Below are 17,154 nucleotides of genomic sequence, written 5' to 3'. Positions count from 1 at the left end.
TCCTAACTTATTTAAGGTCAAACCCTTTTAACTGATGTATTTAACTATGCCTGAGATCTTTTGGATTAATTTATTCTAATCTTGCTTAAACTGATTTCAATTTGAGATACAGATGAGTAATAAAAGTGAACTGAGTACATTTTGTCCCAAGCTTAGTATTGCAGGTGCACAAAAGTATAACTAATAAAGTGTATGTAAGGGGGGATGTCCCAGAGAATAATTTTCTCTGATCCTGCCTAAAGAATTTTTTAGTTCTGTGGCTGTTGAGGATTTCCTCATTTGTACTTGAATAGTAATTTTGATGCATGTATGTACCCACTCAGTGATTATTTATTTTACAATCCTGCTTCTAGAAATAAGAACCTTTGCATTTGGAGAGCTAGATGAAAAGACTTGTTTGTTAATGCTTGGAAATTTTAAACATTGACAAAAGTTTCTTTGTGTGGCCTTTTATATCTTTTTCAATCTTTTAACCCTCTAGCTGAGAAGTACTGACTTGTGGAATGCTTTTACATTCATTCAAGTCTCCACTGTTTTCTTGAACTCTTAGCCATCAAAATACAGATGATAGTTTATTTCTTTTTGGCATATTTGTTTTTAAATTACAGTAGAATACTCAACTAGTAGGGCTGAAAATGGCTATACATTAATGCAGTAATGCATCAGTAAGACCAGATGATATTGATTACTAGGTACAACATCATCTCTCCTGCTTCTTTAGGTCATCTTCTGATTGTTTTCAGTTGATCTGCAGAGAAGAAACATTTTGAAGTTTACACCATTACACTATTATCTTTCCTTTTTCAAGATTCCTTTTAGTTTTATTCCTGTTTACAAATGGATACCAAGGTAGGAATGAGACTATGATTGCTATAACAAGATCTTTTATTCTGTGTTTTGACTTCAGATCTTCTTTAGGAGATTGACACCATGGTGCTTTACAAGGATATTTATACAAATTTTCCCAGATTAAGTTCATCACTTTGCCTTGCTACACTTTTCTTGGTCCATTATCACCATCTGTTGACCACTACCTGACCAATCTGCATTCTGCTCTCATTTCACCAGCCTTACATCCACTTCTACCCACTTATAAATGACTGAAGTGTTATTTAAGTTGTTGTTTTTTAGTAAGATATAAGCAGCCTTCACTGCTTTAAACTGTTTTTCCATTTCTTTGCTGATGATTTTAGTTTTTTTCCATTTAAGCAAGTGACCTGCTTTATATGCATGTGCTACTATCACATTGGTTTTGTTACATCTTCTGACATCTCCCTTGTGTTCATTTAATCTTGTTGTCAGACTCCTGCCAGTTTCACCTATATACACTTTACTGCATCCCCCACAAAGAATGTGATGCACTTTGCTGCTGTGTGTTTCTGTTTTTGTTATTATTTCTGTGGTTGTGTGTTTCAATAATCTAATGATGGGACTTGCATCTAAGGTACTGGGGACTACTATGAACTTGTTGGTTCTCTCATTTTATCTGCTGTCATTGTTCCTTTCCATGATGTTCCTCACTTTCCACTTTAGTTTCATGAAAATGCCTGTAGGGTAATGCAGCTTCCTATCAGCTTTAATTACATGTTCATATTCTTGATCTAAGAATTCTGGGCTGCATATTTGTAATACCCTCAGGAAGAAGTCCAGTTTTACATCTGTCTTTACTTTGTTGTTTTGTGCTGAGAATAAGTGTATAAAATCATCTCTGTTGGTCTGTTTTCTATGCTCAGAGAACCTAAGTCCCTCATCACCACTCCAATTCAAAGTATCAAGGACTGGGATCTTCCCTTGTATACCCGTCTAAAGCACCATGATGTTATAATCTCCTGAAGAAGGCTTGTAGTCGAAATGGTGAGAATAAAAAATCTTTTCATAACATTCATAATCTCATTGCTGCTTTAGTGTCCATTCCTTTCAGTTATATATTGCTTTGGCTGGTTGTATGTGTAAGGATTTGGAAAGGATTATTAAAGCTTGTCTTGTTTTTGGTTCTTCAAATTAATATTGTGTCTAATGCCAAGTGCTGATTTTTCATTGCTATGCTTTACTATGAACTATGTGACTTGACACCATAAAAGCCTTTCTAAAGATGAATCGTACTTTTTCTGTATTTCTTTTTTAGTCATAAGTAGGCTTATGACACTATGTAAGCTTCAGAATTTTATGTAATCTCCATTATTATAGGTTGTGTGACACCTTGCTCATTTTTATTTATAACATTTTAAAAAATAATTATTCTGAATGCAGGTGGAATCATTACTACCCTGCACCTTTAGCAGAAACTTGGAATACCTCATAGCTATATGTTGAATGTTGCACTTTTAACGGTAAGATTAATGCCATTCCTAAACAGTTTCTCCATCAATTGCAAACTGCTTCTGTGTTAATTAATTTCAGATTTTGTGTCTGTTGTTGAATATGAACATTGTCCTTTATCAGCCCTGCAAGTGGTTTTTAATTTTTGTCATCCAAAACTGATTGTGTGAACATCTACCACTGAGATTTACATTCTAATCATAACTCCACCAGGAGGTGCACAGATTATGATGACTATATTTTGTTCCTTGAAATTCTATTTGATAATAAATTTATCTTTTATTCCACAAATTAAACAACTAAGTGTACAAGGACAATAAACATATGCTGCTTCTTCTCATCATTCTTTTGGGGAGTGAATAAATGCTGTGTGTTCAAGATTCATTGTGCTAATGTTGAATGTAAGCTGGGTTAATGGTCTCTGATCTATGGCTTATTGATGGATTCTGCATTAAAGATATTAGAAACTGTGCATCATCAAAGTCTCAGTTCTGTGTGGTGGCTTTCAATACTTCTCCAGCCAAGAACTTAGATATATAGTCTTTTTAACAACTACTTCCCATTTTATAGTGGCAACTTTTTTGCAGTATGCTGTAAAACTTCAACCAATACCATAGTATTCCACCTGGCAGTATGCCGTCTTGCTCTGGTGGGCTTTACTCTTTGGACTTTGCATACAATCAGAATTGAATGAGAGTGACCTGATATTGGAGATAGTGCCTATTCTTTACATCATTTATCAGCATTGCTCTAATGTCTTTGAAGTAACTAAAAAAGTAAGTTATTCTCACTTCAAGTACCAACTGTAATAAGTTTTGAGCTATGCTTCTATATCAGTTTTTGTAAGTGGCTCTTTATAATTCAGGTAACTGTGTGAGTTCTGTAATTATTGGCTGTAAGTCTTGTAGCTCACAAGCTATAGAAATTTTACCCATTGTTGAGTTGTTTAGTCATGCTGTGGATATAGAGAAAATAAATAGTACAGAACTGTATCATCCATACAGACTTGTACAGCTCTTTGAAGACCCTGGAATCATTTTAGCATCTGTTTTTGCCTGGCTTACTTAAATATTCCCAAATGGCTGGCTCATTCTATATATTGTACATATTTATTTAGTTTCTTGGATTCTTTCTCATGTTGGTATTACAGGGAACATTCCTGATGACACAGAAGCCAAGTTGACTTCCACTAGTAATATTAAGTCTTTGTTCTTGTTTTTTCCATTTATATATGGCTAGGCTTTGTGCAAGTTGGTAGACGATGTGGGGTAAGTAGTGACTTAAGAAACTTTTTTTAGCTGAAATTTAGCATTACTGATTGGTAATCTAGTTCACACAATAATGTGAAGGAAAAAGTTATCCTAATCAAGGTACACATTACCCATACTGTTTTCATTTGCAATTGCTTGATCACCTAATATACATATACACATCACTGTTTCCCACATTTTACTTTTGTGCCATTGCTATTCTCTTCAACAGTAGTACCATTTTAGAAATTTTTAATCTCGTGGTGTCTCTTTGACATTTGAAAGTTTCAGTGGAAATTATGACAATCCGACTTTATCATATTTGTAGCTATTTTAGCTATTTACTGGCTATAAATGTTTTCAATTTATCTAATTTTTTAACTGTCTTTTGAAAGAAAAGTCCTGTAATTTGTCTTTTATGTAACCACAAATATCAATAAACATATATAATAGCATCATTTGTTAAAACTTTCTCCTTTTTCTGTTTTGTGTTGCTGTAAAAAAGACTGTGTTGAAACATTTTACAGGATTTTTTAGCCATTTTGGTATTAATGAAATTGTCTTAACTTGTGTTTTAAACTTAGTTATGTTTTGTATATTATCAAAAATGTTTATAATGTTAACTACCCAGTCTTGTTTTAAACTGTTCTTTACATTCTTAAAACTTTCATGTGCATGCATCAGGGACCATTGCTGTCTAGCTCAAACCAAGTTCATCATGAATATTAAAAGTTTTCTCCATCCAACCTTTCACCTTTCATGTTGTTTGCTGTATGGATTGGCAATTTACTATTACGAAATTGTTCTGACTATTCCGCCCAGGAAACCACAGGGAAAGTTTGCTGGACATTTGAAGTTCCTTACATACTGGAATGTTGTAAGTTTTCTACATGCTTGATAATGTTATGCATTTTTAATTTACCCAGTTTTTGTACTTTCTTGGAATTTTTCCATAAACAAGCAAAACAATTTCAATTTATAAAGTCCTTTTACAAATACAGTGTTCTAAACAGTTTGCTACCAGTTCAGTATAGTTTTAATTATAAGAAATTTCAACAATAGGTGTAAAATGCAAAAAATAAAAGAAACTTCATAAAAATACTCTTTCACAATTATTGTATGTTAGAAATATAAATTTTACATTTAAAATATATTGATATTTTTTTGTTAATTAATAATGAGACTTTATAAAATATTATAACAAAACTTCTACCTCAGTTTCTATGTTTGCCATTTCTCAATTTAAAAAAAATGAATAAGCAAAAATATTTTTCTCTTATCATTACTACTAAGGTAATATTAACATTATTCAATCAAGATTTTTATTAGTTTTGCATTAGTGATTACATTTAAACATTTTCATTATTGTGTATTCTCTGTGTTTAGTAGTTTGCTTTACTTTGTAATATAATACTTTGTGAAACTATGAGAAAAAGTTCAGTGTTTAGAACAGTACTGCCTAGTTACATAATCCCAATGTCAAAAACAGTCCAATGATTGATATCAATTATATTTTGATGTTTCAAACAAATTAACTCAAATTTACAACTATATCAGAAATAACTGGATTGACAAAAATATTAAATACAAAACCATTTTTTCAACTAATTATCAATTTGATCAATTATTGTAAACTGCTTTATATAGAATGCAAGAAAACTGTACTTAATTATGATTACTATGAAGTTGATTTTTAGTTTTTGCCAAAAATAAATGTTTTGCTCTAATCTCATGTTAATAACTCAACAAATATATGATAGTTAGATTTTATCCTTAATGGTATTATGTTTTACTGGTTTTCAAAACTATAATTCTTATTAGTGCAGTCCATTCAGTGTTTAGTTATGTGAGAATAGATTTTTCATATTCCAGTAAGACTACTTCATGTACAGATATGAACATTATCTTTACTTGCGTAGCCAGTGCTAATGAGCAGAGATTACATATTTTTTCATTTGTTTAAGAGAGATATGCTCATAGGATTACACACACAAAATAAAAGGTACTTTGCAGTGGCTTTAACTTCACAACCACAAGGCTGCCTTCCTTGACTACAGTTGTGGAATATTAAATTGCTTGACAGAATCAGTGTCAATAACAGCTCTCACAACAGCAACTGCACACCAATATCATTCTTAATAAGTTTATAGTGTGTATAAAATATATGCTCTTTAACATTTTTTTTCATTTTAATGTTTACATTAGAAGATGGTTCACAAGTATATTTTTCGACTAACAACTTCAGTAAGGTCTTATTTTTAACCCAGAAAGATCTTTAAATCTATTTACCACCATCTCATGGCATTTGAAAAAGTCTGTTTGTAAATTAATAGTTTCAGAGCTTTGTATGTGTTTGGTTGAATAGCTCACTGTTGGATATCTGATCTTTATGAAAAATTCATATATCTATGTAACCAATTGATCTTTTCTTCTTATAGGTTTAGGCATAGAAACTAATATATTAGCTATTATGTGTACACTTGGAATTGAAATTGGATATAATTAAATGTTGTACACATCTATATAACAAGACAACAGTCTTCTTTGTGTGAATTTTTGTTCATTGTTTGAGGTGAGTGAAATATTGATCTTTTCTTTTCTCCAGATTTGATATTTTGACCTTTCCCTTCTTCAGATTCTTCAATTTGTGGTGTTTGGTTTGTGCTTCATCTCTGATGTCATTCCAAAGAATTCGGTTAAAGAGAAGTTGGATAAATACAAGGACATTATTTTCACATCATTGGCTCTTCCTATTGGAAATGTATGTATTTCAAAAAAAAATTTATTTCTTACCTTTGATATTTTTATCATATTTATGATGTTACATTGCTATTTCAGTCTACAGTAGTTTATTTAATGTTAAAACATACAACTTAGATAAGGTGAATTCTAAGTTTACAGTTGCAAAATATGATGATTAATGACTTAGATCACTACATTACTAATATGTCTTGAAGGTCTTAAGCACAGAAGAATTGTCTTAAAATAATTAATTTCTAATTAGAATTATTGCATTATAAGGACAAGTCAAAAACTAGCCACATCAGTGCTGAGAATGTAGTTGTGGCTTTCACTATCAACTGTATTCAAAATGTAATTACATTGACAAAAAAAACTGAATGGCTACTTTGTCATAAGTTGTAGGTGTTTTAAGGAAATAAAAACTACAAGCCTCTTTGGAAAATAATTCTTAATTATATACTTAGTATTGTTGTTTGAAGTTTTAAGCTTTAAAACTTCCTGTAGTATAAGTCTTCAGTGATAGGTGGCATGTGGACAAGTCAAAATAAAATATTTTGATTTAGAAGTATTGTAACTTTATTTTAAAATATATAATTGGTAGTAACCAAAATAAAACACTGTTTCTTTGTTACTACAGTGAAAAGTGTCAAGTTAAGATGATTTTTTTTATGCTTTTAACTCAAAATGTCTAGATTTGTTGTAAGAAACAATCATTAGCTCTAATCACATCACAGCAGAGTATATCAAAACTGGTATTATTCTCTGTTGTTTTCACTTAAATGTTTTTCAAGAAGAAATGTCCATTTACACATGTTCATATTTATTTTGGACTTTTTGCATTTAAGCAATATATTTTTATTTATGTAAAATATTGGTGCATACCATAACTAATGATTGAATTTCATACTACCCATCTATTTAAGTTTTAATTTTTTCTTTAATTTTGTAGTATAGCCAATATTTTAAGCTGATGTATGAAGATTCTTTTTGTTTTATGTATTCTTTTCAAAGGGACATGTGAAAACATTTTCAGAGTATGGGCAAAATCATATATCTGTATATAGTAATTACTGTGACTAAAGTAAACTTCAAAATTCAATGTTTTCTGAATGTCTGGTTAGAATTTCTCTCAGAATTTTTAACACAGTGAAATTTTCAACAAATTATCACACCATATTTTAGGCTGTTGTTGTTGTTTAAGTTTGTTAAAAAAGTTAAGATATTTTGTCAAATAAAAGTAACTTTTGGAAAATAACTAGTCTAAAAAGTGTCTAAATCTATTATAACATTGAAACATAATATTTGATATAAATGATTGGATTTTTTTCTTTTATCAACACAGCTCTTATTAGGATTGCTTTCAGTTTTATTCAATTGCAAATAAGAGGTTTACATATTCTGACCAACAACATATCCAAGTGGTAAGGGCACTTGGCTCATATTCTGAGTGTCATGGGTTTAAATCCAAATTACACCAAACATGCTTGCCCTTTCAGCTGTAAAGGTGTTATAATGTGACAGTCAAATTCATTAGTTATTGGTAAAAGAGTTGGCTATGGGTTGTGATGACTAGCTACCTTTTGTTTAATCTCACACTGCTAAATTAGGGACTGCTAGCACAGATATCCCTCATGTAGCTTTGCAAGAATTTTAAAACAAACAAACTGACCAATGACAAACTTTATAATGTGAAATATTTGTTGCAAAAATGCTGTAGTTAATTAAGAATGAAATGTATCTTTCCTCTTGTGTCACAGTTTGTTGTTGCTGTCTTCTGGGTCCTGTACTTGATTGACAGAGAGCTAATTCTTCCTCGTGCTCTTGATGCTTTCTATCCAGCATGGTTAAATCATGTATCGGTAAGTATCCTTACAAATCATGCAGTAGTTTTAGAAAGTACTCTTTATCTTTGAATGCTGTCCTCGGTATTATAAATTTAATGTAAGTTTGAAGAAATATGTATTGTTATTAAAATACTGTACTTAGCATTACAAAATACTATCTTTATCCCTACAAACTGCATCCTAGCTTTATTATATTATTTAGGCTTAGCAAATATACTGACCTTATTCATATAGACTCTGTGACCTTTTAGTGATTACTTTGTAGTTTTATATGGTTAAGTCGCTGCTTATATGTAGATTGTGGGTAGAAAACTGTGTAAAATCTTTTGTGTTTATACCATCTTCAATCATTGATTCCCTCTGAAAGGCTTACATGAGAAAATTATTTGGTTGAATCCTTTCTTTCTAACATTTGACATGTCACATAATTAAAGCAAGCAGCAATGACAACAAGCTTACTGGTATGGAGATTTCCATGTGTTAATATTGAATATGATACACACATATTTCATAATGCTTTTATCATAAAACATTGATTACACTCTAATAAAAAAGGCAACAGGTGGATGTCAGAGCATGTGTTAATAACTGTAAAATGTATAGATATATCACAATGTTTTGTAAAACATTTATTACCAGCAAATTCAAATAAATATTTTATCCTGTCATGACCAGGTGTGCTTGGATATCAAATCATAAAATATTAGTGAAAATAATTATGAATGTATCACGATTGTTTGCTTAAAAATACCTTAGGATTGGTATTTTATCCTTGTGTAATGTTTGTACTTCACAGAGAAAAGCAACATAAGATATCCAATTTTATGTTCACTGCAGCTCTGTATACCTGAAACAATAGATTTATCATTTTTTGTAGAATTTTTCTATGTATCCCAACTATATATTTGCTAAAAACTTATCATTCCTTAAAGATGTAATTATTCATTATTCCTGTCTAGTTTTTAGACAAAAATAGGTTAAAGTAATCCATACTCCAAAAACTTATATTCCCCTTTTACTACATGATTTTAAGAATTTTGTAAACTAATTAATGATATCAGTGCTGTACAGATTTAATATTTGTTGTAAGTCTTCGTGTTCTGTATGTTCAAAGTTAAAAAAATAGTAAAATAATTTTCATTTCTGTTTGGTTTTTATTCTCTGACCCCACCAAACATTTTATGAAATAATGTATAGTTTAAGATAATGATAGTTAGTGTGGCATTAAATCACAGTGAGACTGATAACAATTGTTACAAATTGCTTTGATTAAGATGCTGTTTATTTTTTTCTAACAGGAAACTCATAGTATAGTGCCAGTAAAGAAATATTTTTAAAAATTTATTACTTATTCTGATATTATAGGATATTAATTATCAATCAGTACATCATGCTATTTACCATAATAATAGGCTGTGGCAGTGATTTCCAAACTGTTTGTCATGACACACCGATGCATTGTGGCAAGTTTATGAGGGGGTATTACAAGAGTTTCACCACATTGAAAATAATTAAGAGCATAAGAAACTACAAAAAATACATTGTGCATAGCAGTAAGGGTGTCAGGCAAATCAAGGTGAGTCAGATAGGGTTTCTTTAATGAAAAAAAAAGTCCTTGGAAACCACTGGGCTATGGTATTTTAATTAGAACATATTCCATTACTCTTTCAAACATTATAGAACCTTAACAGAGTCCAAATGGTATAACACAAAACTATTCATCATCTTTCTGTAAGTGCAGTTTTCTTGCAACTTCTGTTGATAACATCTACCTGCCAATATCCATACTACAAATCCAAGACTAAATAACATGTAAATTTAATATTTGATTGATCCACATAACTGTGAATCATTACAAACTAAAACTATGTTTACAAAGCATATCTCTGCGAAATTTGGCAAACATTTTGTAAACATTAAAAGTACTACATACAAGAAAACTAGATTTTGTAATAAATTAATTAAACTAAACATATGTCCAAATTTCTAAAACCTTGGTGAGTGCATCTTTGTGGAACTTCATTGAAGGGAAATTTTCATAATGCATAAAAATTCTAATTTTTCTCTCATACTTTTCCTATTTTGTTTCCTTAACATTTAAAACCACCTAAATGAAAGGTAAGTTATTTAGGGGGAGAAAATTATTTATTTTTCCTCCTTTTCTTCAGCCTAACACTAGCAGCATACTTGATTCTTGCATCTGTAGAGAAATCATCAATGTACTGTAGACAGATATGAAATATGAAATACTATATTTTTTCTCTGAAATAACTACATTAATTATCAATAAAATCCAAATTACTTAACAGTTTCAACTGTTAATCTTTTAACATCTGTTTTATTGCTGTACATCATACTCACTGGAGAAGTGATATTCACATCCATGAAGCCATTAGTTGTTTCTGACAGATCATCATATGAAAACTACTAAACACTGATTAAGTTAAGCTTGCAGAATTTTAAATGCTTTAATTTAAACAAGTTTTGCTTAGCTTAGCAATTTATGCTTTTTACATTTTAGCTAATTTATTAAGAAATATATAACAATAAATAAAAATATTAAGAAATACTATATGATTTAGTCACTCTTTTCTTTTGTACTCAGACTTTCTTTACTACGCCTTATCAAATCTTAGAAGTTTGAGTGTACAAAAATAATCTATGTAGTTTTGAATATTTGTTTTAGAATACTTATCAGTCACTATAATAGTAAAAACGTTTAAAATGTTTTGATATGTAAAGCAACAATATCATCACAAAAAATAGCATATTCCTGTTGTTTGAATATTGTCCTTGTCAAAAGTAAACAAACCTTATTTGTGTCATATAAAGAATTTTTTTTTAATTTGGTTAGAAACATGTCTAAGCTTTATGAAGCTCATCAGTAAAAAACTCAAATTGAAGGTGAGGAGGGGCTTTTCTGGTAAGCTTAATGAATTTATTGATATTCAGCAAATGAAGAAGATTGAGATGAAAATTTTAGATTTTGCTTGTACTTGTGTATAGTTATGTATATTTAGTTAGAAACTAGAATAGCTATTTTTGAAGCTAGAAAATTCAAAAGTGTAGAAATCAGAGCTCTAGTACATTACTTGACACAGAAAAATAACAATTGAGATTTTTTAAAGAATTTTTTTGAAATTAAGAAATTGAAACTTGTATAATATTAACATTTGGTTATAGAATGCATTTTCTTATCAAGTTTATTGATATAACATGATAGTAAAGTTGATTTTGAATGTACTACTGTGAAAGTCATGACTTGCACAAAAGGGCACATTCATGTACACAAGTTTAAATGGTCCTAATACTTTTTTCGTAACTTTTTATCTCCTTAATTTTCTTACTTGGCAGTAGGTAGATCTCTGTTTTCTGATAATTGATCCCAATATCCAATATCATTGTAAAGACATGCTTTAATTATTTTTTCATTTGTGCAGTATCATAGAGTGACTTACATCAGACTATTTTGGTACATTTTTGAGAAGACTGTATGGTTTCCTTTCATGATCTCCATTTTCTTGTGTAACATTTTTCTCACCATCTCAGTTTTTCAAGTTTTGTTTCCTTTCTTGATTTTTGTTTTATGGTCATTTATATTTTGCAGTCTTTACAAGTTCTTGATATCTCCTCCAATCTCAAGCCTTGCATTTAATATTAACTTACTTTGAATTTAATGATAGCTGTATCATGAGTATTAATTAACATGTGACTTAGCTCTCCAGTTTTGATTTCATTAACTTATGAATAGATCATTTTTCACATCAACCTTTTATCTAGCATTAAAACATTAAAATTTATTCCAAGTTAATACTTCCATTCCAGTTCAGTAACTTGATGTTCAATTCAATGCAAATACATTGTTTGTGTCTCTATTTTTCTGCTCTTATGTTTTAGATCTTCCATTACAATCTTGTAAACATCTCTTTTGGGATCTTGGACCGTATTGTACTTTTGTTATAATCTGAAATTTTGTATCCTAATTAAATGCTTTTACAACTACATTATTTTTAAAGTTTGCCATGAAATGTTGGTATTTTCAGTGTATCACTAACTACCTTTGTGTGATCTTTCATTTAGTTATCATTTTGTTTATTTATTTCCTCTGTGGTTTACAATACTTTTGTTTTTAATATAAGTGTTTGTTTTCATTTAATTGATATTTTTTCAAACATTGGCCTACTATAAACTGTCCATTCCTTTTGAGAAAGCAATGAAGCAAATTAAATATATTCTAGACTGACTGGCAGATCACATTATCATATTTACTGCAGAAATTGTACTTATTATATCACCTGGTAACAAGAATTTAAATGTTTTACAACAACTGGCAATTTTGAGCTATAAAGTAGAACCTGTTTTACATAAGTTGCTGACAATAAGAAATACTAAGTAACACATTTTCTTAGTTTAAATCTGAACTCTAGTTGATTACTTATCTTCTCTGTCTTACTAACATAATAAAGTTTTTTGAGTACTTTTTTCATCTGAAACAATCTCGCTTAGACAAGCATCACAAAGAAACTATTGTTATGAGCCAGTGGAAATGACTGTCAGTCAGTCTTTTAAAATGTAAGCTCAAAAATCAATCAGTAATTGTTAATTCTGCAAAATTGTATAACATATAATATTTATGGTAGTTTATCCACACAAATTTATTTTTATTATGACAGTTTTTAGAAGTTAGTGATATTTATCTATCAACAACCAAATTCTTTATGGTTTGAATTTGTCAGTCAGAGACTGGTGTTGTGCTTGGTAATAAGATTTGTATATACATTTCAAAACTACGGGATTCATCATCTGTAATGCTTTTATTTGTGTGTGTAACAAAAAAGATCGAAAAAGAGACACTTGAAGTAGCCTGTGGCTTAAGTCTTAAAATACATGGTATCTTAAGTTTCCAGACAAATTGTGATTGTTTTACTTGAAAAGAAAAAAAAAAGATTGAAATCCACTAAAATAAAGTGTTTATTATTTCATAAGACATTTCTCTTACTTCATGAACTTAAATGAGTGTGCTATTTGTGTTTTTCTTATGCTTTTTATTTAAGGAATTAATTGCACATGCTCTTTCATGTGGTGGATAAAACTCTTTTCCTTTGGCTATGTGGATGTGAGATGTATTTGAAGGTTTTTTATTTCATCTGCCAGACTAAAGTTCTGGTGTTAACAAACCTTTATTTAGAGTTTTATTAAGTACCTTTAGTTGTTTTTTTTAATTATTATCATTATTATTGTAAACCTACAACTGATACTTTGTGGGTAAGTCGTGTATTTTCATCACATTTGAAATTCTTCTTTGATTTTGTTTTCCTCTGTCAGTGTAAAAGAAGAAGAAAAAAATTACACTTCTGATGTCATCAGAGCATTCAGAGTTTTGTGTGTGTATATGCCCTCCTCTAAGTGTTGATTATTCTAATCATGGCTATACCACCTTTCTGAAATGGCTATAACAAAGAAACTCTATGGAAATAAAAGTGTGGAATACAATAAAATTTACTGTCAGTAAATGCTCAAAGCATTCCCAGTTTTTACCTGTATGAATAATGTAATTGGAATTACTAGTGAATGTCAGGCCTTGCTGGATATAGTAAAGCATAGGATATTCTATAATAATTATCATGTACACTAAATATAGTATTTTTGCTCTATGGCTTTGTAATATTATTTGTCTTGACAATACAAAGAAAAAAGTCCCCTGGTTATGTAATGTATTTTCTTAATTACGTATCTAAGACTGCATCTTAAAAGTAAACTTTTGTAGTTGATCCTATGGGTAGAAATGTCACAAATATAGGTTACCAAAACAAAGTTTTATATTTTTAAGAATAAACAACAAAATTTAAGGTGGAGATAAAGAATTCTTTTCTTGGCTGGCATGTTATCTCATTATTTCCTTTTTATTATTTTGATAGCATACTACCATCTTTCCATTGCTTCTGACTGAAATCTGGCTTTGTCATCACCCTCACCCCTCTCGGAAAATAGGCATGGCCACTCTTATATCCTTTGTTGCTGTTTACTTAACATGGTAAAATGGTATTTACTTATAAATTAGATGTTGTAATTCAGGCTAACAGTTCATATCCTCAGACTAATCTGTTTTTTTTATTGATAGTATAAGAAAGTTATAATTTGTAAGATAACACTTTCTCAGTCTAATTTTTCTATATGCTTATTAGATAAGAAAGTAAACCAAAAATTCATGAAGCTCATAGAAGAACTTAACTTCCAGAATCTAATTCTTTCTTAATTTAAAAAAAAAAAATAAAGATGGACAAGAAATGTACAAAGCATGGAAGTGGATGTAATTCCATCTTCTTAGGTGAAAATATACAAGTTACTTTCTGGAGTAGTTTGTTTCCTGTGATATTTGAAACAGACTTAACACAGAGATGTGATACTCTAAACACTTTATAAGGTGGACCTCTCAAAAACTCTTAAATTATAAGGTATTGTATCTCTGGGTTAAATTGACTTCTTAAACTGTGTTTTTCAGTTACCATGAATAAAACAAACTTATCCATATTTGTTTAATAAAGACTGACATAAAAATACTTTGTTAAATAACAGCCCAATTTATTTTCAAAGTCGAAGTCCATTTAAATGTGACTAAATTATTGGTATTTGTGAAGTTGCACTATTTTACAGGATGTACAAAGTAAGGCCTGTTGCAAAGTTAAATATTTAAGAATTGTGTATTCACATATGTACTTAGTTAACAAAGATGTATGTACTTATGTAAGAACCAAGTAGGATATTGTTCTGCAAGATTACTTAATGCTAACGTTTTCTCTTGTCAGGGTGGTCTCTCTCTCAATAGCATTGGATTTTTGGGTGTATCCTATTTTGGAAGTATTGAACTGGAGCCTGCGTGTAGCTTTCTTTATTGGCTGTGGCATTATCATGGTACTGTTTTATTTACTAGGTGAATCCTTGAACTCCACTGTTTGGAGTAAGTAAAATCTTCATTTTCAATTTTAGTTATATATATCCAGGATGTGGCAAAAGTTGCTGTAGTCACTTTTCCCCACCCTGTATTTATCTAAGTGTGTGTTTGTGTGTGTGTGTATACACATGTTAGAGGTCAGCATAGGTAGAAAATTTGGAACTAGGTACTCCATCTGAAAAATACCCAGTCCTGTTCTGATATTAAAAAATATAATAACTGTACTTTCCACTCATCATGAATAGTAATCTTTTAAATCTTATGTATAGCATACAGTTTCTTTTATTTAAACTGTAGACTTATGTAGCTTCTTTTAATACTGAAAACAGTGTTTGAACCTCACTCCTTTTACATTTTCAAGGAAGCCATGTGCATTGTTGTCATATTGTGTTTGCTCTTAATTATTTGATTAGCAGTTGGTACTCAGGTAGTAAAAAGAGAACCAAAGTCAGGTTGAATGATTAGAACACATACACATTTTATTATTACTTAGTGTATTATTTTCCTAGAGACCAAAAATAAATTTCACATATGAGTTTACAGTTATTGTATTCATTTATGCAGGAAAATAAATTGATTAAAAATCAATAACTGTATCTAATAACATTTTTATGACATATTTTATTATTGAATATAAATATTTTTGCAGCTTTTTGTACATTCAAACCCATCTTTTATAAATGCCTTTCACAAGGAAAGTTTTGTCATCACTTTTACATTTTCAGAAAGTGATTTAGCTGTTAGCCAATTTAGTGACACAGGTATGTATTTGGGCAATATAACAGATATACGTAAAAAAATATCTATGTGTCTGGGATTTTCTTAACTAATTATTCAACATCAAATATAAACTAATGGGTTCATATGAATATCTTGTATCATCAGTTGAAATGTTAACAAAAAAAATTGTCCAGCTGAGGATTTTATTTAAAGTTTTTAAATATTAAGTTTGATTTTTTTACTATTGTTTAACTTTCTTTTGGCCATTTATACATTTTTTTGATTTCAGGATCTTATGCAGGAAATGACAAAAGAAAAATGAAATAGATTGAATAGATTCCTGTATAAGAGTTGAATCAAGACAACAAAATGTATAACCACTGTTTGTTCATCAAGATATCCAAGTAATTTCAAATTTCAATGGCAGTTCTATGATCTTATAGTGATAATCTAGTGGAATTGCCATGATTGTTAGTACTTAATTGTTATGTATTTTTATACATACAGTTCCACGGTGTTTATTACAATAATAATTTTTTTAACTATCAGTAGGTTTGCACTGATAGCTTTCATGTTATAGAGTTGGATTTTCCCATGTTTTTATAGGTAAATCCAGGTATAATTAAAACTGGATTTAACATTAGTTCAAAGTTATGGAATTTTATATATAATTTTACATACAAATATAGATTTTGAATTTAGTTGGTGATAGATTTTATGCTATTCACAATAAATAATTCCTTCATTTTAAAAGCTCAAACCTAGTGGAGACAAAAACTTTTTCGTGGTTTAAATTTTTATATAAACATTTATGTTGCTCACTCGCAACATTAGATTTTGTACTTAATTATCAGTGGGTTAGATTAATATCCATCTTATACAATAAATTTCCCACTTCCTTTAATGTTCATGTTTTGCTTCTTTTTTTCTTAACAGCTTTCAATACAACATACCAAAAGTATATACGGAATATCCAGAGTTTTGTCACTGAACACATTTAATCAAAGAATAAGACCAGATCCTTTATATCAACTTATGAAACCATCTAGAAAAGACTTTTAAGCAATCAAAGAAGTCTAAAACTGACATAATGGTACTGTGTAGAACAAGTATATGTTACATAAGATACACAAAATACATGTGCTTAGGCTTAATGTTAAGTTCAAGATAGTGGGTCAGTGTCAAAAGTAACTGATTGGTAATGAAAATTATATAAATACATAGATTCCAATTAAGTTTTAGAAACCATAATTTCAAACATTCATGGAATGTAAAGATCATATTTTGATGGCTTTCCTTATGCATATATTTTTTTTCAGTAATCTTT

The 17,154-nt window shown here is 29.8% G+C and overlaps 1 protein-coding gene across 1 annotated transcript in view; it reads left to right on the top strand.

The window, feature by feature from the left end:
* The window catches only part of LOC143223158 (androgen-induced gene 1 protein-like), a 49,665-nt gene extending 32,934 nt beyond the window's left edge, over positions 1-16,731 (top strand). Inside the window, exons 3-8 of the mRNA XM_076450724.1 lie at positions 4,254-4,446; positions 6,205-6,330; positions 8,069-8,170; positions 14,074-14,189; positions 14,962-15,113; positions 16,117-16,731. Coding sequence (XP_076306839.1) covers positions 4,254-4,446; positions 6,205-6,330; positions 8,069-8,170; positions 14,074-14,189; positions 14,962-15,113; positions 16,117-16,154 — 727 coding nt within the window. The 3' untranslated portion in view covers positions 16,155-16,731. The remainder of the gene's footprint in view (positions 1-4,253; positions 4,447-6,204; positions 6,331-8,068; positions 8,171-14,073; positions 14,190-14,961; positions 15,114-16,116) is intronic.
* Positions 16,732-17,154: the final 423 nt, after the last annotated feature.

The sequence above is a fragment of the Tachypleus tridentatus genome, chromosome 8 (assembly GCF_004210375.1).
Source record: "Tachypleus tridentatus isolate NWPU-2018 chromosome 8, ASM421037v1, whole genome shotgun sequence".
NCBI lineage: Eukaryota > Metazoa > Arthropoda > Merostomata > Xiphosura > Limulidae > Tachypleus > Tachypleus tridentatus.
The sequence above is the reverse complement of the archived record's forward strand: the minus strand, read 5'-3'. Positions and strand labels throughout refer to the sequence as shown.